The following is a 27,979-nucleotide window of genomic DNA, read 5'->3' as shown; positions in this document are numbered from 1 at the left end:
TGCGGCCAACATATGAAAAATAGCTCAACATCACTGATCATTAGAGAAATGCAAATCAAAACCACAATGAGATAACATCTCACGTCAGTCAGAATGGCAATTAGTAAAAAGTCAAGAAACAACAAATGCTGGCAAGGTTGCAGAGAAACAGGAACACTTTTATACTATTGGTGGGAATGTAAATTAGTTCAACCATTGTGGAAGACAGTGTGGCGATTCCTCAAAGATTTTGAACCGGAAATGCCATTTGACCCAGCAATCCCCTTACTGGGTATATACCCAAAGGAATATAAATCATTCACAGGGCTTTTCATATTTCTTGTTAAGATAGTAGATATGTAGGAAGCATCTGTTAATTACTCCCTAATTACAGTTAATTACTTCCTTCTTCTTGACATATCTCTTTTCTTAGATTCCATGACAGCATGCTCTCCTTCTGCCTCTCTGGATATATCTTGTCAATCTGATTTTCTGGCTACTCTGGCTACTACTATACCCCCAAATGCAGGCGTGTCCCAAGCCTAAGACCTGGACTTCTTTCTATGTATTCTCTCCCCACATTACCTCATCTAGTCCACTTACTTTTAATAAAACATTCCAAATATAAACACAAAAATATGTATATTTTATAAGTATATAAAATATAAACATATATTTTCAATTTGTGTGTTATCCCTCAGTTATGAGCTTCAGATTTATACATCCAATGTCTATACAGGTCTTGAAGGCATCTTAATTACTCCTTCAGTCTTTCCTACCTCAATCTACCCAGTTACTAAAGCCAGGATCCTGAGAATATTTTCATTCTTTCCCTGCCCTATCATGATTTCTAATCCATCATCAAGTCCTATTGACTCTACCTCCAAAATATATTTAACAATTCTCCTCATCTTTATTGTTTCAATTCAAAGGCAAGCCACCTTCTAGTTTACAACAGACTCCTAAATTGTTTTCCATTTCCTTTCCAATCCATTCTGCATACATCAGTCAGAGTAGTTTTCTAAAAAGCTTGAAATCATTTTTGTCTTTGGCTGCTTTCCTTCCTTACTATCCATCAATCATGTTAACTTCTTTGGGGTTCTGTAATGCGGTTGCCTCCTTCCTACTTCAGGGTCTTTGCACATGCTGTTCCCACTGCCCGGAATGCATTTTATCTAGTCCTTGAAAGTCTGGCTCCTTCTCATCCTTTAGTCTTTTCTTGATCTTTGTATATCAACAAACCCCCTACCCCCAATATTCTCTCTAAGGCAACTAGTTTTATTTATTCTTTTCTCACATGATTTATCACAACTTGTAATCATACTGATTTGTGGGTTTATCTGCTTAATGTCAGTCTCCCTCCCTAGTCTGTGGCTAATATGAAGGCAGGGACTTTGTTTTGTTCCCCACTATATACCATGTGCCTATCATGTTGCCTGCCATACTATGAGGCAATAGGTATTTGCAGAATGAATGAAAAGAAATCATTTAAAGCCTACTCACTTGCTAGATGGGGGCAGAGATCAAAGCCAAACGAAAAAGTTTTAATATAAAGACAGAGGTAATACCAAACAATGTCACATGAAAAAAAGTGAAATCGGAAACCTCTCAAATTCATTACACCAAACTATAGTAGGGGTCTACATCTGGGTCATCATATGGGTAGTGCTGGTGTTGTTTGTTTCAGGCACGCTTCAGAAACTGGATTGCTATCCTACAGCCCCACTGCTCAGCTCCCATGGCAGGCGAGAGGCACTCTGCCTTGTTTCATGCCAGCAAAGTGCATGACCCTGGTTCTCTGGCAAACCAGCAATCTGAACTCGCTAATTAAAAAGTTGAACTCATCTGCTTTCTGACAATGAGTTTTACCTCCCTAAAGGACTTTAGTAGCTGTTAAGGTTATCAGCATGTTTTAAATCCTTCTCTCTTTTCTCAGTAAAATAAATGAAAATGAAGAAAAGTCACAAGCAAAAATTCAGGTTCAAACCTAAACTACTTGCAAAAAATCTGCAGAATCTAAAAGCAAAAATTCACTGTAGAAAATATTATCTTTTCTCTCATCATCACTGGATGAGCCACATAAAAGGGGAATAATGTATACTCCTCAAGTGGTTGTCAGTTCCAGTGACTTCCTACATGTGAAATGTTTAAATCAGTATCTAGTACATCCAGTAAACATTTCAAAATATTCACAACTATTATTATAACTCACTTGAAAATTTCAACACGTAATTCTTTTCCTGTCTAGTTAATCACGGTCTATAATATCCTTTCCATAAATAGGACAAAATCTTTAATTATCTCTACTTCTCACTCCCATTTTAATTTTTGTTCCAGATTATCACTAAAGACTTCTTCCCCACCCTTACAATCAGTACTTGTTTAGATTTAACAAAAAGTTTTACAGATTTCTTTGCTCAATGTTGCTTTTTTGCATATATCCTGCCACATGTTTCCTTTCTGCATTCATCTTTCTTTTTGCTGAAGTATATCCTCTAGAAGATTTTTCAGAGGGTCTATGAATAATAAACTTTCTCAAACTAGGTATGCCAGAAAATGCTGTTTATTTTACTCACACTCTTGAATGGTATTTTGACACAGAATACAATTCCAGGCATGAAAGCCCTTTCCTTACACTGTGAAGGCATTTTGCTCCTTCGTCTACTTGATCAAATGTTCATGAGGAACCAGATGTCAGCGTGATTCTCACTCCCCAAAGGCAGTTTGTCTTTTTTTCTTGGGAGCTATAATTATTTTTCTTTAACATTCTAAAAGTGAACAAATGTATTTTTAAGTTTTTAAAAAATTCTTATGCTTGACAGTCAGTGTATCCTTTTAATCTGAAGATTCGTCTTTTTTCAGTTCATGCAAATCCCTGGCCGCTGTTCGAATAGTGCCTCTCCCCTATTCTTGGTGTTCTTTCCTCTAGTCCTTCTGTTACATGGGTTTTGCTGCTCCTGGATCAACCTTACATGCGGCTAGACCTTTGTTTAATACTTCCCATCTTTTTTTCTTTGTGATGAGATCTGGAACAAGACTTCAGCTTGATCCTCTGGCCCACTAATTTACTTTTTAAAAAAGTTTAGTTTTTAAAAAACATTTTAAAAATTGTGATCAAATTTACATACACTAAAATATACACACTTAAGTATATAATTCAGTAAGTTCTGACAAATGTGTATACTCATGAAACCGACACCCTGATCAAGATATATCATCTCAGAGAGTTCCCCCATTCTGCTTTCTAGTCTGCCATACAAATAGCTAACCACTATTCTGATTTCTATCACCATAAATTAGTTTTGCCTGCTCTTGAACTTCATATAAAGGGCAGCATAAAGTTGCTACACTTTTCTTCTTAAAATGCCATCTTCTGGCTGGGCACGGTGGCTCATGCCTATAATCCCAGCACTTTGGGAGGCTGAGGCGGGTGGATCACCTGGGGTCAGGAGGTTGAGACCAGCCTGGCCAACATGGTGAAACTCTGTCTCTATTAAAAATGAAAAAAAAATTAGCTGGGTGTGGTGACACGCCCCTATAATCCCAGCTATTTGGGAGGCTGGGGTGGGAGAATCGCTTGAACCCGGAAGGTGGAGCTGCAGTGAGCTGAGATGGCGCCACTGTACTCCAGCTTGGGTGACAGAGCAAGACCCTGTCAAAAAAAGAAAAAAAAGGCCATCTTCTCTTGGCTTCTCTGACATAATCCTCTTCTGGTTTTTCTTCTACCTTATTGGTTGCTGCTTCTCTTATCTTTGCTGGTTCTTTCATGCCAGACCACAAATCTAAACATTGTCATGGACCTCCTCCTCTTCACTATCCAGTCCCGAGACTTTCTATGTAATCTATGTTACCAGTGACTCCAAAATCTCTTATTTGCAGCCTAAACTTCTTTCCAGAACTCCAGGTATGAAAGTCTAATGGCTTAATATTTCTGCCTAGATATTTAGTAGGCATTTCAAAGTGAACATAGAGATGTGTCAAAGTTAACATAGTCAAGAGAATAATCTTGATTCCATCTTTACTCCTGTTCCACATCCTGTTCCTCAAAATTATTTTACCCAATTTTATCTCAGCAAATGGTACTGCGCTTACCTAGATGCTCAAGCCAAAATATAATTTTCATCCTTCATTCCTCTTTATTCCTATTTCATCATATCCAATCCATGAGAGAGTCTTGTCAACTTTATCCCTCAAACATATCCCAAATCTGTCCACTGCTCTCATATCTATAATAGTCCCTTACTGAAGGCACTATCATCAAGCCCTGTTTCCTGGACTCCTGCAATAGCATCCTTAAACATCTCCTTGCCCCCTTTTTTTTTTTTTTTTGAGACGGAGTCTCGCTCTGTTGCCCAGGCTGGAGTGCAGTGGCATGATCTTGGCTCACTGCAAGCTCCGCCTCCCAGGTTCAGGCCATTCTCCTGCCTCAGCCTCCCCGAGTAGCTGGGACTACAGGTGCCCGCCACCACGCCCGGCTAATTTTTTGTATTTTTAGTAGAGATGGGGTTTCACCTTGTTAGCCAGGATGGTTTAGATCTCCTGACCTCATGATCTGCCCACCTCAGCCTCCCAAAGTGCTGGGATTACAGATGTGAGCCACTGCGCCCGGCCAACATCTCCTTGCCTTCTACTCACACAGTAGCCACAGTGATTCCTTTAAGACATCCATAAGGTTATGTAATTCCATGCTTAAAATCCACCAATGGTTTTGTTTCTTTCTTTGTTTTTTAAATCACGCCTAGCCAAAATCTAAATAGTTTAGTCTGATTACAAAGTTTGACATGATTTGGCTCTTGTCCATCTCTCTGATCTCATCTCACACCACTGTCCTGTCAGTGTCCTCCAACCACAATGGACTACATTTGGCATCTAAAATGCCTCACTTACTACCACAATAGAGCCTTTTCCCTGGCTGTTCCCTCTGCCCCACCTTCTCTTTGCTCTGATCTTTGTATGGCTGGCTGCTTCCTGTCATTGTCAGCTACTTAGAGACTCTTTTTTGACCAACTAATCTAAAGTATTTTAATTTTCTGCATTTTTCTTATTTATATTTTATGTAAATTTATATTTATTCATTTTTTGGGGGAAATCTATAGTCGAGATTATAGAAAATGTTCAATAAATGTTTTAAAACAAATGGAATTTAAAGCATTCTTGTGATTCCAAGTTATCAATTATCATTATCTTTTTTATATGACATGTATCATTAAGCAACATTATCAACAATAAATTAACAATAGCAACAATATATTACACTTATTGAGTGATTACTATACGGAGGTACTACTATTCCAAGTGCTTTGTATATATTATCTTATTTAACCCTCTAGCAATGCTTCAAGGTAGTTATTATTATTATCCCCATTTTACACATGAGGAAACAGGGTATGTAATTTGTCCAAAGTCACACAACTGAAAAATGACAGAGCCAGGAATCAAACCAGGCAGACTGATTTCAGGTCCTCCATGCTTAACTCCTTAATATTTTATTATTATGATAATTACTGACACCAGTAATGATAGGCAGCGTTAATTAAATAGCTATGATGTACCAGGAATCTAGGCTTTTTACTTAGGTTAATTTCTCATAACAGTCCTATGAAATGTTATTTTACTTATTTCACAGATGCAAAAACAGGGTCATAGAAGTTAAATTTCTGGCCCATGATCAAGCAGCAAGTAAGTGGCATAATCAGAATTCCACCCACAATGTGATTTCAGATCAGTGCTCTTTCTGCTATGCTATATGCCAGTATTTCCTCCCAAAAGGCTGAAACTTTTTCATGGTCCATAAACCATGAATTCAGGGACTCATGTTGAAACTGGGAAAGTCTTTCATATTTGTAATTTCCTCAGCTCTTTTGTTCATCCAACAAATATTTATAGATTGCCTAATATGTGCTGATGCACTATTGTACGGGGAGGACTCCCTTATTCTCAGTGAACTAGGCCTCTCTGACGAGTCTATTCTCACCTGTGAAGAAACTTCTCGTATGTCTGGCGGAAGGCAAATCCTGCCCGACGCACTCTCACATTTTCCAGTAGTCCAAGATATTCTACTTGGTGCCGGCAGCGTTCATCATCAAATATCTGTGGAGATTTCTTGTCATTGGGTTTGATGCAACGAACGTAATATGGTTCCTAAAGAAATAAATCAGCAAATGGTAATTTCACTGGAGAAAAATTCCCAGCTAGGGACACTAACATGTAATTAGTGTTAATTGTGTCAAGTTAAGCTCAGTGCCTCTAATTTCTCAGGCATACACTTGTGAATAAAGTAGTTATTCTTCCTTTCTCCTTCAATTCAAGGTTAGAAGTTCTCATACATTCAGCCAAATTTTTGTTTAATTATGTTTTAGGGTTTATTAGGAATAGTAGAAAAGGGATAAAACTAGGAAGTAAATAACAGAGACGTAAAGATCGAGTTTCTGTGTATTTATGAAAACAAGGTTAAAGCAGCTGAAGGAGTAATTCAATAGAAAAAGGCAGCAGCTAACGATGAAAATGGATGGAGAATGTAAAAGGACATTCTTTGTTAATGTTAATATTATGTTAAGGAATGACAGGGACGGACAGCTCTGGTATACAGTAAGTGCTCCTTAAGTGTCAGCCATCATTATTAATATTATTGCATTAGTTTGTACTTTCGGAAAAGAGATTAAACTTCACGGGTAAGTAGAGAAGTTCCAAAACCACCTACAGGCATCACTGATTCTATGAAGGAGCTCAGCTAGCAATCCTTCCCTCTGTGCCAATTAAGTTTTATACTACATATTAGATCATAACCCCTTTTAAATATAAAACCATGCTTGGCATAGATCCTGGTACACTGAAGATAATGAATAAATTATCACTGGATGAATCAATGAGGTCAAATGTATCCTACAAGTGTAAAGAATTTCTTTTTCTTCTCTGAATCTGTTATCTATCAGACACACACAGATGCACTTTGATTAAGATACAGAATACTCTGTAGTTAAATTAGGCAGTTTTGAGCTCCGCTGAGGGCTAGAAGTAGAAACGGGTAGTAAATAATTTAAGAAGTAGGAGAGATTTGAAGGATGTAAATCTACTTGCATTTTGAACAGAATAACAGTTTTCAACACCTAAAAAAAGAAACTCCGATAGTACATTTATCATGCTGTCCTACATGGTGAAAGGTAATGCCATTTTTTGCCTTTTTCTAGGCCCTGCTGTATTAGTTTCCTATTGGCTGCTATAGCAGATTATCATAAATCTAGTATATTAAAACAACACAGTTTTATTATCTCACATTTCTGGAGGTCAGAAGTCTGAAATAGGTTTAACTGAGTCAAAAGTCAATGTGTCAGCAGGGTTGGTGTTTTTGGGAGCTCCAGAAGAAAACCCATTTTCTCATATTTTCCAGCTTCTGGAGGCTGCCCACATTCCTTGGCTGGTGGCCCCCTTCCATCTTCAAAGCCAGCAATGGCCAGTTGAGTCTTTTATGATGTCACCTCTTCGTTCTGACTTTTCTGCTTCCCTCCTTCCCACTGAAGGACTCGTGATAGCACTGGGCTCACTTGGGTAATGGAGGATAAGCCCTTATTTTCAGGCCCATTTATTAGTAGCCTTATCTCCATCTGCAACCTTAATTCCACCTTGCCACAGCACATATCATGTTCATAGGTTCTGGGGATTAGGATGTGGACATCTGGGATGACTATGGTATAGTAATAGTAAGAATAAAAAATATTATCTACCAGCCTTTGTTCCTGGTTTCTGGCATAGCGCTTCAAAAACTTATGAAATTTCTTCAGTGACAGGAGTGTCTTAGTTATGACAATGAGGTGACTCATAGCTGGGCATCTAGGTAGCTTCAGGATGGGAGCTGGTCACCAGAAAACTCCGTCATGTGCTGGAACTTACAGCTGCCTGACCTCTGGGCAGGTTAGGGGGACTAAAGATTAAGCTTAATCATGTGACCAAAGATTTAATCAATCATGCCTTTGTGATGAAACGCTGATAAAACAAAAAAACAAAACCTCAGGACGCTGAGCCTCACAACGGCTTCTTGGTTGGTGAACACATGGATGTACTCAGAGGGTGGTGCACCCTGATTCCAGGGGGACAGAAGCTCCTGCGCTTGGACCCGAGTTCTGTGAATCATTCTAGTGAATTATCAGACCTGAAGAGGGGGGTCATGGGAATCCTCAAATTTATACCCAAGTTATATATAAGGGCAGGTGTTCTGTGGACCTCACTTGCAGCTGGTGTCTGAAGTAAAGGAGAGTCTTATTAGGGACCTTGTCCTTTAATTTTTTAGATTAATGCTAACTCTGGGTAGTTAGTGTAAGAACTGAATTGAATTGTAGGACACTTAGCTGATGTTAGAGAGTTGCTGTTGCTATGCAGAGGCCATTATTCTGCCTAGTACACCTGCCCTTTTTCATCTTGTCATCTGTAGCAGAAGGAAAAACATGACCTCAATATCTTGCACCACCTCCCAGTAAGAGGTGGAGTCTCTACACCACTTCTCGAATCTGGCTTGGCCTGTGACATGCTTTAACCAGTAGAATGCAGCAGAAGCAACACTGGGTTACTTCTGGAAGCCCATCCTCGAGAGGGTCTGCCCTCTTGGACCACTTCTACCATGTGAAGAAGCCCGGGATTAAAGACTACGTGAAGAAAAGATGCTCAGTCATCCAGGCACGCCATTTGAGTGAGCTCATCTTAGCCTATCTATCCCCAGCTGACTGCAGCTGCTTGGTGAGCCCAGCAGAACTGCCCAGTCAACCCCTGAATCATGACAAAGAACCATTATTTTAAGCACTATATTTTACAGTGATTTGTTATGGATTGATAGATAACTTACACTTCTTCCCTATTCTGGAATACCAACCCTTTCATTAGATATTAAATTTTGGTATATTTTATTATAAAGCACAAGCAGAATCCTACTTTAAAAATAGTGATGGGTGATCAAACGTTCACTAAATCTGTAATGATTTTCAAGTGGAGCATCTATATTGGGGGAACAACTGTAGCTCACTTTAAAAAATGGCTTATAGTAAGTTTTTAAAAAAACTTAATAGGATGGGGAAGTCGGGAGGAGGCACTGTTTACTTAAGGATTTTCTACTAGTTTGCTGGAATAGAATGCCTTTACTTTTGGGTGAATAAACCAAGAAAAGTGGCACTGAGCACAGTAAATGCCAAAATGCTACCAGATTTATCTGCATGTTTGGCACCAGTGTAACAGAATAAGCATTGTACAAAATCAGAACACTTGAGTCTTGGCTGTAAATTCTCTCTGGAACTAATTAGCTAATTTATGAAATGAAGACACGGGGGCTTTCTTTGAGTAATGACAGACTAGGTAATTTAAACTGACACCCGTGCTGAGGGTTAACTAGAATAGGTAAACAAAATAAACAAAACGTTTGCCAGAAGACATGGGAGATCTAACAAGACAGCGGAGAATTTACTGGGTCAGAATCCAGGAGAGGAAGAAAACCGTGGAGGAGAACCCAGGTTTGAGGCTGCCTTTTTTTCCTGGGGAAATTTGCCAGTTCCAGAGAAGGTAGATGGGATCTGAGTAGTGATTCTGGCAGCTTCATGGGCCTAGTGGGACAAAGATTAGCGAGTAAGGCCTGAAAAGGAGGGGACACAGGTAAACCCCTCTCACTTTGGGTTAGGATCCCACCAACAGGAATAAGGATGAATTAGAAGGAGGCAGTCCTTTACAGAGCCCATAATTCAGCTTTGAATCACCTAAGTCCTTGAAATTGGAATAGCTGATTTGGAATACTATTGTTCTTAGGTAACTAAAAGAAGCAAAATTAACTCTTCCCTGAAGAAAAATCACATAAACTTGGGCCTCCAATTATTTCTGCAGATAATTTTGCAAATATAATATTTGGAACAAAATAAAAAGTAACCAGACATGTAAGTAGCCAAGTAAACTGGAATTAGAAACAGCAAAACAAAATAAAAAAATAAACAAACCTGCAGGTATCCAGACACTGGAGTTATCAGATAGAGATATTAAAATAACTATGCTTACCATGTTCAAGGTGACAAAAGACAATAATGAGAATTTTGTATAGAACCAGAAACTATGAAAAAGAACCAAGCCAAATGGAAACCTAGAACTGAAAAATATAATAAAGGAAATTAAGAACTCAGTGGATCAGTACAAGAGTAGATTAGAAGTAGGTGAAGAAGGCCAGGTGTGGTGGCTCATGCCTGTAATCCCAGCCCTTTAGGAGGCCAAGGCGGGTGGATCACTTGAGGTCAGGAGTTTGAGACCAGCCTGGCCAACATGGTGAAACCCCGTTTCTACTAAAAATACAAAAAATTAGCTGGGCATGGTGGCACGCTCCTGTAATCCCAGTTTACTCAGGAGGCTGAGGCAGGAGAATGTCTTGAACCTGGGAGGCAGAGTTTGCAGTGAGCTGAGATCGCGCCACTGCACTCCAACCTGGGCAACAGAGCGAGACTCCATCTTAAAGAAAAAAAAAAAGAAATAGGTGAAGAAAAAAAAAATGAATGTACTAGAAGTTAGGTGAGAAGAAATTTTCTGGAATGAAGCATGGATAGATAAAAAGATGGAAAATAAAGATGGGAGGCTAAGAGGTATAGAAGATACAGTGAGATGGAGTTCTAAAGGAGAGGAGACAGAAGGGACAGAAGAAATATTTGAAAAGAACTTGCTAAAACTGATAAAAAAAAAAGGGGGAGCTACAAATTGAAGAGATTCTACAAACTACAAGCGTATTTAAAAAAAAATCTACACCTAAGCACATCATAGTGAAACTTCTGAAAATCAAAGCAGCCAGAGGGGAAAAAAAGATTACCTTAAGGAGCAACAAAGAGACAGACTGACAGCTAACTTCTCAAAAGAAACTATGAAATCCAGAAGACAAAGGAACATTATCTTTGAAGTGCCAAAAGACACTGCTAATGTAGAATTTTACACTGAGCAAAAATATTCTTCAAGAATGAAAACAGTATAGAAATATTTTTTGGTAAACAAAAACAACATTTGTCACCCTCAGATTTCAAATATAATAGAGTGAGGTTAAGGCAGAAGAAAATGATCCCAGATGGAAGGTCAACAATATAGGGGTTGGGTGCAGTGGCTCACGCCTGTAATCCCAGCACTTTGGGAGGCCAAGGTGGGCAGATAAGTTGAGGTCAGGGGTTTGAGACCAGCCTGGCCAACATGGTGAAACCCCATCTCTACCAAAAAATACAAAAATTAACCGGGTGTGGTGGCGTGCACCTGTAGTCCCAGCTACTTGGGAGGCTGAGGCACAGGAATTGCTTGAACCCAGGAGGTGGAGGTTGCAGTGAGCTGAGATCATGCCAATGCACTCCAGTCTGGGTGACAGAGTGAGACCCTGTCTCAAAAAAAAAAAAAGAAAAGAAAAGAAAAAGAAAAAAAGTCATGCTTTTCATGAGTAACTTGGCAAAATAAAACCATGATATATTTTAAAAAAATAGGAAGAGAAAAAAAGATAAACAAGTGAATAAATAGATATAATAGATGTAAATTACAATCTAAATAGATATATATTATATCTATATCATCTAATAGCTATAATAGCTATAATAGATATAGATATTAGATAATATAGATATAAATAGCTATAGGTAATATAGATACAGATAATATAGATATAACATCTATATCTAATATAATAAATATATTTATATCTAAATAGATATAATAATGTCTTACTGGCTTTAAAAGTGTATATGCATGTTATTTTGGTATATAATTAAAATACATGACCAAATATATTTTGGTATATAATTAAAATACATGCATGTTATTTTGGTATATAATTAAAATACATGACCAAAATAGCATACAAGTTAGGAGGAAGGTAAATGGAATTAAATTGGCCTTGTACTTTCTAGGAAGGAGGCAAAAGTACCAAATAACATTAGATTTTTATATTCAAGAATGATATTGCAATAAGTCAAGTAACCACTATAACAGTATTTAAGTAAATCTTCCAAAATAATAAAGAGAATAAATAAAATGATAAAAAATACTTGCAACACCAGTGGAGGGGAAAGAGTATGATCTTAGGTCTAACTAAACATTTTGACTCAGAATACTCATAGGCCACATTTGGCAGCAATCTCTTCAAAAGGCCAAGAACACGGTTTGCTAGCAGGTAGCGTCAGTGTCCTTGGAGCAGTCCACACAGCAGTCAAGTGACAGCTTAGGTGTAAGGAGATGAGATCCACATTGGACATGTGTGCGAGGTGAACTTGGCTTAAAAGCCTCATGCCCCACAGGACCAAATATCTCTTAGAACAGCTCAGAAGACATAGCTTCAAGGGTCCAGCAAAGGACAGACCTAATACAAGAGTCACTAAGCTCAGGCAAACCCAAATTATATCAAACCCACCAGACATCATTCTCCCAAGACAGATGCAATTTACTGACAGGGATAATTCTGACCATAAGTAATGTTGTTAAGTGATACATGTCTTACTAGGTTGCCAGAGGAACAGAGCTAGAAATTTAACTGAGGTTAAGCTGTCAAGGGGAAGGAATAAAGTTTTGTTTACCTTTCTCCCACAATAATCAATCTAAAAGAAATACAGAAAAAAAGAAAATAAATACAGAAGAGTCAAATAGAAGCATTAACAAGATGCCTGATTTAAATGCAACACACACTATATTAAAAGTAAATGAACTAAATGATTTATTCAAAAGACAAAAATTGTCAGACTGGATTAAAAATATCAAAGCTAACTATATGCTACTTATGAGAGACACACTTGAAACATAAGGATATAGAAAGATTGAAAGTAAAAGGATGAAAAAGATATACCATGCAAACTCTAGCCAAAAGAAAAGCTGGCATAGCTATATTATTCATGCAAAGCAGATTTCAAGGCAAAAAGCAATATGGAAATAGAGATGTTTCATAATGATAAATGACTCAAACACCAGGAAGATATAACAGTTCTAACTTGAATGAGCCTAACAAATTCTCTAAATATTTACACAAAAAATCAAAGGTACAATGAGGACAAGTAGATAAATTCAGAATCAAGGCAGAGTTTAAAACACCTTTCAATGTTTACAAAACAAAGAAGTCAGGAAGAAAATAGAAAAGTTGAACAATATTATTAGCAAACTTGACCTAATGGACTTGTATAGAATATTGAATGCAATTTTTTTTTTTTTTTTTGAGACAGTCTCACACCGTCACCCAGGCTGGAGTGCAATGGCGTGATCTCAGCTCACTGCAACCTCGGACTCCTAGGTTCACATGATTCTCCTGCCTCAGCCTCCCGAATAGCTGGGATTACAGGTGCACACCACCATGCCTGGCTAATTTTTTGTACTTTTAGTAGAGACAGGGTTTCACTATGTTGGCCAGGCTGGTCTTGAACTCCCGATCTTGTGATCTGCCCACCTTGGACTCCCAAAGTGCTGGGATTACAGGTGTGAGCCACCGCGCCCGGCTGCAAATTATTTTTTAAAGACAAACAAAACATATACATAAAGCAAATTTAGCAAATTTCTAAAAATTGAAACCACACAGAGTATGTCTTCTGATGAAATAAGACTAAGCTAGAAATCAAGAGCAAAAAGATAATGAGAAAATCCTATATGTTGAAAATTAAGAAAAATACTTCTGAACAACTAAACCTTAGGTCAAAAAGGAAATTACAATGTGATTTGGAAAACATTTTGGACTGAATAATGTATAAAATCATGTAGGCAACGCAATCTTATAAGGCATCATATGAAGAGTATTAATATAACTTTATTAACCAGAAAACAGTTGAATGGAATATTACCAGTACTGAGTGATTACGCATAGGAAGTGGCAATATTGGATGAGACACTAACAACCAACTAAGACATGGGGGGAAGCCCTTTCATCCTGTTTAGTGATATAAAAGTCTTTGGATAAGGAATCTAGTGGGAATACTTTCTCTATATTTAATCAGCATTCTGTCTCAATTTATAAATGCCGCCTCCTCTCTCATTTATAAATATCCAGACTGACTCAGCCTAAGAAATCCTAAATTTGGCAAATTCAGAGTGTCTTATAAAGGTTAAATTGCAAAAGTTAATAGTGATCTTATTCTCTTGAACTTTTTCACCTGTCTCTCCCTATATATTTTACAGGAAAAAAAACACCATTTGTGAAAGTACACCAATCAGTATATAGATTAGCTAGACTACACTATCTAAATATACCTCTATTTAACTTGCTTTGAACACTGTCAAATAGTCATAGCAAATTCAAGTTCATTTCATAATTTACTGACAATCTGTTTTAGTACCTTATTAGGTATTAATACATAAAATTAACAAAACCCATTCTCTAGATTCAAAAGATTTACAATCTGGGTGGGGACACAAGTCATGACCTGAAGGCACTATGGACTCTGTGAAAGTGAGGAGCCAGGGACGTCTACTTCTGGTAATGGAGGACTAGGTAATACTTATCAATCTTCCTGATGAAGTTACTAAAAAAAAAGTGCTAGACAAAATATGGGGAAAAGGTTTTGGTAAGTGCATCTCGGAGCTAATAAGACAGTGAGGAAAGACCTGGCCAAAATCCGAAAACTAAAATCAAGTTGAGTGAGCCTACATCTCATGGTTGTTTTTGTCTTAGAAGCTACTGTTGACATGGAAAAGACAGTCATAAGGCTGAACATAGCTTCTGGCTCTCATGGGACTTGGGTACCAAAGTTAGAATCTGGGGTCTTGGATGAGGGACTGTAGTTTGGTCTGGAATCCTGAATAGCTAAACCAGGGAGATAAAGGTGAATGGACGACAGCCCAACACTGAGCTACTACAGGCCCTGAAATGGGATAAAGGTGATCCCAGACTGTCGAACTGATATAAACTTTCAGTTGTTCTATTTCCTTACGGGTGTCACTAATAAATAGCATATATCTGGATTCTTTTTCTTCAATCTGAATTGGTTTTTATCCATTTACATTCAATGTAATTACTAATATATTTATATTTGTTTCTACCAAATATCCAGCTTTCCCATGTTCTTTTGTTTCTTCTTTTTTATGTTTTTGTTTTGGGGGCAGTGAGGATTCTTTGTTTTTATTCTGTTTTTTTTTTTTTCCTTCTCTACTAGTTTGGAATTTATAACCTCTATTTTCTACTATTTTCAATGATTATGTTAGAAAATTTTCACATGTATTTTTAACTCATCAGAGTTGAACGTTAAACAATATTTTTATTATTTTTTTCTGAACTAAGGACCTTAAACACTGGAATTACAATTACCTGCTCTTCTAATTGATATGCAATTGTTACTGTGATAACTCTAGTCTGTATTTTCCATTCCACAAAATATTATTTTACAGAGTTCATTTACATGCATCTACATATTTACCAATTCTTTGCTCTTCTTTTCTTTTTGCATTTCAGAGTTTCATTTAGTATACTCTTCCTATTGTCTGATGAATATCTTTTAGAATCTCCTTAAGTGAGGTTGATAAACTCTCTGTTTTTGGTTTTTGTTTTTCAGAAAGATTCTTTATTGTGCCTTTGTTCTGGAAAAAATGTATTCCCTGGGTATAGAATTTTGGTTTACGTTTATTTTCTCAGCCTAATTGTCATACTTTTGAATCTAATCTGTCTTTTCTCTGGCTGCTTTTAAGATATTTTCTTTGTCTTTAATGTTCTAGGATTTTACTAGGTGTCTATATGCAGATTTCTTTTAATTTTTCCAACTTCAGATTCATTGGGCTTCCTGATTCTGTTAAGTCCTTCAATATTCTTGAAATTCTCAGGAATATTTCTTCAAATATTGTTCTATCCATTTTCTCTTCTATAACTCTGATAAGATACATGTTTGACCACTTTATTTTCTCTTCCACGTGTCTTTTTTTTTTTTTTTTTCAGAGACAGTCTTGCTCTGTCGCCCAGGCAGGAGTGCAGTGGCACAATTTTGGCTCACTGCAACCTCTGCCTCCCAGGTTCAAGCGATTCTCCTTCCTCAGCCTTCTGAGTAGCTGGGATTACATGTGCATGCCACCACACCCAGCTAATTTTTTTGTATTTTTAGTAGAGACAGGGTTTCACCGTGTTAGCCAGAATGGTCTTGATCTCCTGACCTTGTGATCTGCTCGCCTCGGCCTCCCAAAGTGCTGGGATTACAGGCGTGAGCCACCAGCCCCCATGTGTCTTAATGTTTCTTTTATATGTTTCATTTCTTAGTCTAAGTGGAATTCTGGATAATCCTTCAGTTCTTATTTTCATTTCACTACTTTCTCTTCAGCTTTATGTAAACTGATGTTAAACCTATCCATTGAATTTTTAATTTTAATTACTTAGTTTTTATTTCTATCAATTGTCTAGTTGCTTGTTCTCTCTCATTTTCAGGCCTTTCATTTCTTGATGTATATTAAGCATTCTCATATTCCCTTTCTGATCATTTCTGTATCAGAAGTTTTCAAGAGTCTGAACCTGCTGTTTGTTGTTTAAGGTTGCCTTTTACTTACAGTATCTTGTAGTGATTCTTTACTGTGAGCAAATTTTCCTTAGAGCTTTGTGGAAATTCTTTAAGGTCTGGTATTGGTGGCCCATCTGGAGCAGCTGCTGCCATGATGCTGGCTGCAGTGGGGGAGGTACATCTGGGGTTGTGTGCTCCGTGGAGCTGGCAGTAGCCAGGAACAGGTGGAAGCCCTGCCCCCTTCCAAGTTGGCTGGGTGGGATCATTGCGCTTCCTGGGCGCAGCTGTGGCCGCCCAGCTACGGTGCAGGACCCAGGCATCCCTGTGCTCTTGGGGGCTGGGAGCAGGCAGGAGCCCCAACCTCCTGGGTGAAGCCATAACCGCCCAGCCATGGCTGTAGACCTGGGTACCTCTGCACTCCTGGGAACATGGGAAGCTCCCCTGCCCCTGTTGGCTTGGATGTGCTGCTCCCAACGTCTGGCCTCTCCCTGGTCTTGGCGCCCACTCTGATTTCAGAGCAAAGTTGAGGCTGAGCCTGGGCACTGTTGCAACCCAGCTGGGTATGCGCACACTTGGGGCAGTGCTGACATGCCAGCCCCCTGCTACCTTGGCCCCCTTCAGACTTTGGATGCCGAAGAGCACAGCGGAAGGCCAACGGGGTGCTGAGGGCTGCTTGGTGTGGGCCTGGAGGCACCCCTTGGCACAAACAGTCTGGACTCTGTGGGCGCTGTGGATGGCAGGTTAATGGTGGCAGGAGGCAGACAGGTGCCTGGGCAGAAAGGGGTGGGTCGCTGGTGAAATCCCACCTTTGGGCCAGACTGCCAGTTCCATGGTCCAGAGTGAGAACTTATAGTGCTTTTTCCAGGCCTGCCTATAGACCAATCAGCACACACTTCCCCTCCTCCGAAGCCCATAAAAACCCCAGACTCAGCCAGACTCAGGCAGACAATGGGATAACCTGCCTGTGGAGAGGAGCTACCCACCATGGGTCTCCTCTCTGCTGAGAGCTGAGCAGATGATGGGACGACCTGCCTGCAGAGAGGAGCTAGCTTCATACTGCTGGTCTCCTCTATGCTGAGAGATGAGTAGACAATGGGAGGACCTGACTGCAGAGAGGAGCTACCCACTGAGAGTCTCTTCTGAGCTGTTCAGTCACCCAATAAAGCACCTCTTTGCCTTGCTCACCCTCTATTTGTATGCATACCTCATTCTTCCTGGACACAGGACAACAACTCAGAATCCACTGAATGGCAGGGCTAAAAGAGCTGTAACACAAACAGGGCTGAAACATGCCCTTTGCTTGCCACGTTGTGGGTGACGAGGAGTGAAGAGAGAAGGAGAAGAGCTGTGGCCCTTCAGGGAGCCCAGACCTAGGAGCTCCCCAAGCCAGGGCTGATATACTCTCTTTGGGGCTCTGCAGTTCCTGGTATTTCCAAGCTTCTGGGCACCACTGCATTCCCCAGTGCCAGCCATGGAAGCTGCTTGCAGTATGCCTGGTCCAGCCACAGCCTCACAAGGAACCAGTGTCTGTGCCGGCACCTGGAGCTGCCTGCCCTGCTGCAGCCTGTGTGCTTGGCTGTGTGCAGTGGCTGGACCTTATGCTCGCTCATTCACACTCCCCTTGCCATTCTGTGCCTGGCTCACCCTTGGCAGGTGTGGAATCCAGGCTGGTAGGGCAAGCTGAGTGCAGCCTGCAAGGCTGAGTAGGTGGAACAAGCCTGGCAGGCTTGAGCAAAACTCAGGCAAAGGCACCACCAGGCACAAAGGTTTCTGGCGAGAAAAGTGACACTCCAAGGATTCTGTGACAGTATGAAGACAGTTTCCTAAGGAAAACAGTTTTACTTGCTTTTTTCAGATGCCTGGGGCAATTATAAGACCTGGACCACCTTTAATCAAATTGTCAGTCTGAGGCTTTTTCAAGCTACCCAGCTAGTATGAGTTTGGGTTGCAAACCACCTAAAAGCTCACTTATGATTATAAATTCCCAAGAGAGATTCACACCCCCTCCACCCATGGCTGAGTGCCAAGGACCAAGACAGGCAGTTTTCCTTACTGATAATGGGGAATTACTTCTAGTTCACTCTACATGTAGCCCTTTAAAGACTCACCATTGTGTGTGTGTGTGCACAGAATTCCTTATTAGATACCCTACTTTGGGCAGGCCCTGGGCTTCACTTCAAAGACCCATCCTTGAATAACTATATGCAAAGTTACCCACTTCAACAAATCCCCACAGGGTGAGGGGCAGCTTTAGGGGTTTTTTCCTTCACTCAGTTAACTTCTGTATTCACTCAGCTCCTGGCTTGTATATTTCTTACTTTTCGTTAGTTCATGGCTAGATTCAAGATGTTGATTTTTATATTTTATCTAACATTTTAGTTGTTTTCAGTTGGCTTTAGTGGGCACCTCATTCACCATGTTGCCAGAAAATGCATTATTCATATATTTTTGAGGTCTTTACATCTATGTTTCTAAGTTAAATTGATCTCTAATTTTATTTTCTCATATTAAGCTTGTATTAAGGTAATATTAATCTCATTAAATGAGTTGAGTAGTTGCCTCTCTTCTTCCCACCCTCCAAAACAGTTTCCATATGATAGGGATTAATGGCTCCACAAAGGTTTTATAAAACTGATTTGTAAAACCATCTAGATCTGATGTCCTTGGCAACGTTGGGAAAAGGTGGATTTATCATCAGTTATTCGGATTCTTTAAGGTTACTGATATATTCAGGTTGCCCTTTTCTTCTTGAATTAATTTTGATAACTTTTTTTTTCTAGAAAACCATCTACATTTTCAAATTCATTGGCATATAGTTATCCATAATATTCTGATACTTTAAAAAAATCTCCATAATGTCTGCACAGTAATAGCCCTTTTTTTGTTCATAATTTTTTAATTTATCAGCTTTATTAGAGGTCTTATTGATTACTTTTTTGTTCCATTACTTTAAAGTTTTACTATTTTAAAAAATATTTTCTTACTTCTTTCTTCAGGTTTTCTTTGGAGTTCCTTTTCTGGCTTCTTAAGTTGCGCTTAGCTCATTAACTTTTCAGTCTTTCTTGTTATTTTACAAAGGCATAACAAATGGATCACTTTAGCAGTATTCTATAAATTCTGACAAATTTTTTGTCATGCACTTCCTAACATTTTGTAATTTCCATTGTGATTTCTTCTTCAAACTATGACCTGTTTAGGAGAGTAGTTTTAAAGTTCCAAAACATATTACATTTTTTTAATGCTGATTTTTATTTTACTTGCTTTGAAGATGAAAACTGTATCTGTATATGCACTTCTTCAAAATAGCTGAGATGGCTGAGCATGGTGGCTCACATCTGTAATCCCAGCGCTTTAGGAGGCCGAGGTGGGTGGACGACCTGAGATCAGGAGTTCAAGACCAACCTGGTCAACATGGTGAAACCCCATCTGTACTAAAAATACAAAAAAAAAAAATTTAGCCGGGTGTGGTGGCACACACCTGTAATCCCAGCTACTCAGGAGGCTGAGGTGTGAGAATTGCTTGAACCCAGGAGGCAGAGAGGTTGCAGTGAGCTGAGATCGCACCATGGCACTCCAACCTGGGCAACAAAGCAAGATTCCATCTGAACACACACACACACACACACACACACACACACACACACACACACGAACCCAAAATGGTTTCCTTTGTCATCTATTATGTGGTCAATTCTTGTAAATGTTCCATGTATACTTTATTTTATTATTTTTTTGAGATGGAGTCTCGCTCTGTTGCCCAGGCTGGAATGCATTGGCACCATCTTGCTCACTGCTATCTCCACCTCCTGGGTTCAAGTGATTCTCCTGCCTCAGCCTCCCGAGTAGCTGGGACAACAGGCCACCATGCCCAGCTAATTTTTGTATTTTTATTAGAGACAGGGTTTCACTATGCTGGACAGGCTGGTCTTGAACTCTTGACCTCAAGTGATCCTCCCACCTTGGCCTCCCAAAGTGCTGGGATTACAGGTGTAAGCCACCATGTCTGGCCTCAATGTATACTTTAAAGGCATATGTATTTCCTATTCTCTGGGTACGGGGTTCCTTTGATCTATTAGATAAAGTTTAAATTTGGTTTTCAAAGCTTCTGCATTCTCACTAACATTTTTGTCTGCTTCATCTATCATTTATCTTTCTGACAGCACTGGTTTAAAATCTCCCACTATGATGGTGGACTTGTCAATTTTTCCTTTAAAATTTTTCAGGTTTTTTTTTTTCTTTATAGAATTTACAAGAAGCATGGGTATGTTGTTGGGTACCATGTTAGTTCAACATGGCTTGCCTTGGATAATTTTGATATCACTAGTTTATCTGTATTAATACTTGCTTTCTTAAATTCTATGTTCTTTCACATGAATGTTGCTTTTAACCGTTTTTGGTGAGAGGTGGCTTGATATCTTTCTACGTCTTTGTTTTTGAGCTTTCTGCATAGTGTTATTTATGTGTGTCTCCTCTAAGGAGCATATAGCTGGATTTTCCACCTATCTAGTCTGCTTAGTCTATTTACATTATGATGAATACCAATTATTTAGATTTATTTCTATCATATTATTTTGTTCTAAATGCAACTCTTTTTTTTTTCCTGCTGTCCTCTAGAACCCCTCAGTCTGGCTTTACCTTCTTGCCTTCTATTGTACTGATAAGTTGTCTATATTCTTCTGCTTATCTCTGCTCCCTCTCTTCTCCCCTGACCTCCATACACACATGGATTGGGAAGCTGTAGCAGAGATTGCTAGGCTAGTTCCCTACTTTATGTCCAGTATCTTTTTCTTACTTTAAAACAGAATTCTTATTGCTAGCTGAGTGCACTGCTGACCAGAATGAAAATGTCCTTCCCAGCTTCCCTGACAACTCTATATAGCAAATGGGGTGTAGCTAAAGTGTGTCAAACTTCCAGGAAGTCTCTTTAAAAAGAAGGAAGTTCCAGCTGCCATCATGGACCAGGAGGTTCGGTGCCAAGCACTAGGATGGTAGAGCGGAAGGACAGAAAGAACTTGGGTCTCTAATAACTTTGGAGCTGCCATACCAGTCCTGGGATGCCTTCTTCTATACTTCATTTATAGGAGAGAGTAATAAATGTCTCTCTTATTTAAGCTACTAATTCAGGGATCTGTTTTATTAGAAGTTGAATGCAATTTCTGATACAGAAATTATAGAAGGTTCTAGAATTTTTATTTCTTTATATGGCACATTAACTACCAAGTTTAGAAAACAAAACAATTCTTTTTCTAGTTAATTGACTAACTGTAGTTAACTGAATACTTAAAAGTCTTTCATGAAATTCAGTGTTCAACTGTTTCTTGTGTCCTGTGTCTTCCTTCCAGGTTCACTTTTCTTCTTGCTGGATGAAGCAGGCTGCAGTTGACATGCAAAGAAAAGCTGAGATACAAGAGTGAAGAGTCCTAACGGCATTCCAGCCTCCAGTGCCAGTGTCCTTACCCCTGCCTTTCTGGAGGTTTGATTATATAAGCCAACAAATTGTGCTCATATGCGGTCACTTGAGGCCAAAGAATCCTGACAAAAGGAGATAGAAAGCGACCGCACAGATGTGTTCCTGTGGCATTTGCCTAATTTATCTATAGTGAAGTAACCAGAAACAGTATGGATTCAAATTCTTAGAGAGGAAGTTGATTTTTTAAAAAAAGATAACGAAGAAGAAACTACATAGGAGAAGCACCAGAAGAGAAAGATAAAAATGAAGAAACTAAAAATAACATGGCTCAGAATGCTGCCTAATTTATCAAACTTGCCAACAGCAGCAGTTAGGGGTAGAAATATGTTCTTTAAGGGAAAAAACAGACAAAAGTTATCAAATAGTATTAGTCCTTAAAGAAACAATAAAAAACACAAATAATTGTCAATAATACATCTTTTTTTTTTTTTTTTTTTTTTGAGACAAGGTCCTGCTCTGTCACCCAGACTGGAGTGTAGTGGTGTGATCTTGGCTCACTGCAACCTCTGCCTCCCAGGCTCAAGCGATCCTCCCACCTTAGCCTCCAGAGTAGCTGGGACCACAGGCATGTGCCACCATGCCTGGCTAATTTTGTGACTTTTTGTAGAGGAGGTCTCATTATATTGCCCAGGCTGGTCTCCAGTGATCCTCCCACCTCAGCCTCCTGAGTAGCTGGGACTGTGGGTGCATGCCACCATGCCTGTCTAATTTTTTAACTTTTTGTAGAAAAGAGGTCTCACTATATTGTCCAGGCTGGTCTCAAGTGATCCTCCCGCCTTGGCCTCCCAAAGTGCTGGGATTACAGGCATAAGCCACAACACCCAGGCCAATACATCTTTATATTTCAATTATTTAAAACAGCCTAAGGACAATACTTGCATCCTAAATTTCCTCTTAAAACTCTCTGGCCACTTTGTACTCAAACACAATATATAAATGGTACATTTTACAACTTAATTCAAGACTTTACTTATTTATTTTGGCCAGGTCCTGTTTCCAGCACAGCGCTAAAGTTCCTTTTGCTGGGCATGCTGTGCCTTATATATTTTTCAAATCCAAGATTTTTCCCTTGACCATGACAGTAGAATAAAAAGCTCAAATTCAAGACAGATACTAATCTAGGACACAAACAATCATTCCACTGAGGTGAGATTTTTTAAAATGCAGGAATAAAAATTCTATTATAACATTCACTTTATACATATTCTTCAATCTACATATGATTACCTAAAAAGCAAATCATATATACATTCTTTATAATACATCAAGAGGAAATCTATGAGTTAAAATGGATATTTAGAAAAGAAAATAATTACCTTTGATGCAAGGTTGTCTACTAGAGCAATCATAGAATTCTTAAACAAGGTAGCAGCAGTCAGAGGTCGCTTGGTCACCTCTGTAATGCTCAGTTTGCCTTCAGGCCACATATTCTTGAGCACAGGATTTGAACTGAGAAGCACAGAAAAAACAATTCAAATGTCACATTCAAATAAGCTGGATAAAAACTGATAAGCAATTCTGCTGAAATGTATCCTGAGAATCATAATTGGACTACAGATTCAACTCACAAGGCCTAATTAGAAAGATGATTCCATCCAGAAAATTATGCTACAAGAATAATGACTGATACTGCAATGCAAATTGAGATGTTTTTCCAAACTATAGCATATTTTAAAAATTATTTAAACTTCTTTAAAGTGACATCCTTATTATACCTACCTAGGACCCTCAAATGGTCAATATGGCTCTTACAATACATATATAAAACAAATTCATTTTTGTGATGGTTAGAAAATGAGGACAAACCACTAGTAGAAAAATGATCCTCAATGTCACAGCAGAAAACATAAAAGTGGCAATATCTTTGAATTAAAGCAAATAATTTATATATTAATAGAACAGGTAACACTACAGAAAGCCTGCTCTTTAAAAAAAAACACAGGTAGGAATATAAAATAACCATTTTTATATTGTCCCTAGTAAATCCCTTTACTACAGTTCAAATTGTGAACAAATTTGTAGGTAGCATTGGCAGTTACAATATTTTATGGATGTGACATTAGGACGGTTGCAATCCAATTCTAAAAATGCATTTCAGGCCAATTTTCAGGTTAAAATTGTATATTCATAATTTTGCTCTGTGGAGATATTTTTAAAAACGTGTAGTGATCTCAACTGTCATTTTTTTTCTGGTTTCATTTTGGGTGCTTTTGATGTTATTAAAGCAGTTGGAACTCAAAATGTTGCTTGCTTCCTAGAAACTTTTATCAGAAAAAAACTTTTCTTAAAAAATTGGGGGTTGAGCAACCCAAATGTCCATCGATGATAGACTGGATTAAGAAAATGTGGCACATATACACCATGGAATACTATGCAGCCATAAAAAAGGATGAGTTCATGTCCTTTGTAGGAACATGGATGAAGCTGGAAACCATCATTCTTAGCAAACTATCGCAAGGACAAAAAACCAAACATCACATGTTCTCACTCATAGGTGGGAATTGAACAATGAGAACACTTGGACAGAGGAAGGGGAACGTCACACACCAGGGCCTGTCATGGGGTGGGGGGAGGGGGAGAGATAGCATTAGGAGATATACCTAATGTAAATGACGAGTTAATGGGTGCAGCACACCAACATGGCACATGTATACATATGTAACAAACCTGCACGCTGTGCACATGTACCCTAGAACTAAAAGTATAATAAAAAAAATTAGGGGTTGAGAAGAGAAAATAATTAACATTAGCATTCATTGCTAATTGCTCTTACTACTGCTAACATTTTACCCACTTTTTTTCCCTCATATAAAATTTTAAAAATTGAGTTGGATCCCCAAAGCACTCAGAATATTTCTGTATGTAGGTGCTCAAAATAATAGCTGCAAGATGAAAGAGCAGATGAGCGTAGAGCGAAGAAGATAAATGGTAATGTGTGGATTGACTGGGTCTGTGAACACAGACAGAGCAACACTCCCAGCCCCCACCATCACCAGCAAGCAGTGCCAACTACTGTCAAAGTGGCTACAAAATGCTGCAATAACCTGTGGCTTATGAACCCAGTTTCATTACTTTCTAGTCCTATTCCATAATTTTCCATTTGTACACTTATATCAAAATGACTACATAGATGTATATTGTTTTTCCTTAACTTTTTCATTCTTATCTTTAGCACAGAAATAATTTAAGGCAACGATCTCAACTTACAGTGCACATGGTGCCTGAATGCCATTTTAACATTTACTGAATAGAATTTTCAGAAAGTAGAAAATTGCACTTTGTGTACTTTGAAAATTCTGACACATGTTAAAAGACTGTGTCTTTTAGTCACTGGTGTTTGGTCTATGCAGTTTCTACTCCAAATTCTTTGTCTACCTTACTCACTGTTGGCCATATTTGGAGACTATTCCTGTACTACACTGTAAAGGTTGGAAATGAAGGAAATAAGATAATATGTTAAATAGCAGAATTGATACAAAATGAATCCAAACAGTTGTAGGGAGTCATTTTAAAGAGAAAGAACTTTCAGGCCAAGTCATGACTGTAATATTTTTGTTTTTCTGAGACAGGGTCTCACTCTGTCACCTAGGCTGGAGTGCAGTGGTGAGATGATAGCTCACTGCAGCCTCGACCTTCCAGGCTCAAGTGATACTCCACTTCAATCTCCCAAGTAGCTGGGACTACAGGCACATGCCACCATGCCTGGCTAACTTTTTAATTTTTTGTAGAATGGTCTCCCTATGTTGTCCAGGCTGGTCTCAAACTCCTGGGCTCAAGCGATTCTCCCACCTCAGCCTCCCAAAGTGCTGGGATTACAGGTGTCAGCCACCATGCCCAGCCTGAATGTAATATTAACAAAACAGTTTTCAACATATTTTAAATACCAGAACCCTTATCTTAAAAGGGAAGCTCCTCCAGAGACCCAGTATGTATAATAGGTAAGGCAGATCTCATCTGGCTAACAAGACAGCAGTAAAGAGTAAAAGTTTGTGCACTTGGAATGCAAAATGCTTGCTCCCTTCCTCCCTCCATTTACACAGACACACACAGACACAGACACACACATACATGCATGCATACATGTGTGTATATTATCAAGGTCTACAGAACTAGAATCCAAGGAACATTGCTTAAATATAATTATATTGCTGGGTGTAGTGGTGCATGCCTGTACCCCCAGTTACTGGGGAGGCAGAGTTGGGAGAATCATTGAGCCCAGGAGTTCAGGGTTACAGTGAGCTATGATCACATCACTGTGCTCCAGGCTGGGCGACTGGGATACCACTTCTAAAAAAAAAAAAAAAAAAGAAAGAAAAGAAAAATCATTATATTAACATATACAAAGAAAAAATGGATTCAAATTTTGGAAGGTTATTAGCCATGGAAGCATCAAATAGTGTCCAGAGATGAAGGTGGCTCATTCCAATACCATCTAGGAGGATGGTTTTATCCAAAAAAAAAAAAAAGTCAAGACTTCCCATCTCACGGGCAAGGCCTTTCCTATTATGGAATATACACAATATGCTGCATTTAATAGACTTTCAATCTTTCACCCCTTTGGCAAAACTATTCCTATTGTGAAATGGATTCATCTTAGCCTGATGCCTTTATTTGTTGGGTTTATCTAAGTTCCTTTGTTCTGATTCTGTGCTTACCAGGCAACTAAGCATTCTGGATTCCATGGGTAATAATGAATCAGAGTTCTCACTGCTATTTGACTTCCCAAGCAGGTTTTCCAATAGGGAAAAACAGCCTGTTACATGAACACAATTACAGTTGGCTCTCCATATCCATGGCTTCCACATTCAACATATACCATGGATAGAAAATATTTTTCACTTTGGGAGGCCAAGGCGGGCGGATCACGAGGTCAGGAGATCGAGACCATCCTGGCTAACACGGTGAAACCCCGTCTCTACTAAAAATACAAAAAATTAGCCGGGCGTGGTGGTGGGCGCCTGTAGTCCCAGCTACTCAGGAGGCTGAGGTAGGAGAATGGCGTGAACCCGGGAGGCGGAGCTTGCAGTGAGCCGAGCCGTGCCACTGCACTACAGCCTGGGCGACAGAGTGAGACTCCGTCTCAAAAAAAAAAAAAAAAGTAAATTAAAAAAAAATTTTTTTTTAAAGATGGTTGTGCCTGTGCTAGACATGTACAGACTTTTTTGAGGGGTCATTATTCTCTAAACAATACAACAACTATTTACATAGCACTTACATTTCAGTAGGTTTTATAAGTAATCTAGACATGATTTAAAGTATCTGGGAGGATGTGTGTAGGTTATATGTAAATACTACACCATTTTATATAAGGGACTTGAACATGTATGGATTTTGGTATCTTCAGTGGAGGAGGGTACCAGATGGAATTAATCCCCCAAGGATACTTCGGGACAACTGTATTCCATTCCATGTTACTGTTAGATTTTCCACTAGAAATAAATCCACATGCTGTTTGGTTTCTACACTGGCCTGGAGAGCCTGGGCTATATTAGTTCACCACTGAAAGGTGAAGCTGTTCTCAGCAGCTGAACCTCCGGGCCATGGTACATTCACAAAGTTAACAAACATCACCTCGTGCAGCCTCTTGGTACAGAGACTGGCAACACACCCTGATGGTACTACTGGCCAAATAAGGCTGTTTTTTCTAAGTTGAGCTTTTAACATTTTCTGCACAGAGAAATGCTGGACTCTGTCATTTGTCCCTCAAAATGAATGTACCTTACCTGATAAATTAAGCATTGAAATTCCCTTCTGAAAGTCCCTTTTCCCCATGCCCAGTTCTTCCAAGGATCCTCTCTCACATTCCTGTCTCTGTAACTTTCTACTGATGATAGTGCCATCATTAATCTTGGTGGCTTCAACATCCACACAGATGAATCATTTGATAACAATTCTTGAAAGAACAGTTTAAACACAATGTCTCTATATTCTCATTTCCTGTATTCCCTTGAGCTCACATCAATGAGATATTTGTCTTCAATGCTACATGGAAACCAGTGTTGTCAAGAGTCCCACTGACCTTGGCGTTAGCAAATCCAATGGTCAATCTTGGTCCTCTCATCACTCCTGCTTTTGACAAGATTTGATGTAGTGTATCGTTTTTTTC

At 39.0% G+C, this 27,979-nt stretch overlaps 1 protein-coding gene across 8 annotated transcripts in view; it reads right to left on the bottom strand.

Annotated features, from left to right (window-relative positions):
- Positions 1-27,979, bottom strand: part of MYO1D (myosin ID) — a 383,024-nt gene that overhangs the window by 222,159 nt on the left and 132,886 nt on the right. For 4 of the 8 annotated variants that reach the window (XM_055101291.2, XM_063599124.1, XM_034942108.3 and 1 more), the window contains exons 14-16: positions 23,190-23,322; positions 12,528-12,548; positions 5,954-6,120 (exon numbers count right to left, since the gene is read on the bottom strand). In XM_055101291.2, the coding sequence (XP_054957266.1) occupies positions 5,954-6,120; positions 12,528-12,548; positions 23,190-23,322 (321 nt within the window). The remainder of the gene's footprint in view (positions 1-5,953; positions 6,121-12,527; positions 12,549-23,189; positions 23,323-27,979) is intronic. The other 4 variants (XM_063599125.1, XM_063599126.1, XM_034942110.3 and 1 more) reach the window with 1 other exon arrangement.

This window comes from Pan paniscus, chromosome 19 (assembly GCF_029289425.2).
Source record: "Pan paniscus chromosome 19, NHGRI_mPanPan1-v2.0_pri, whole genome shotgun sequence".
Lineage (NCBI taxonomy): Eukaryota > Metazoa > Chordata > Mammalia > Primates > Hominidae > Pan > Pan paniscus.
This window is presented reverse-complemented; position numbering and strand designations above follow the sequence as displayed.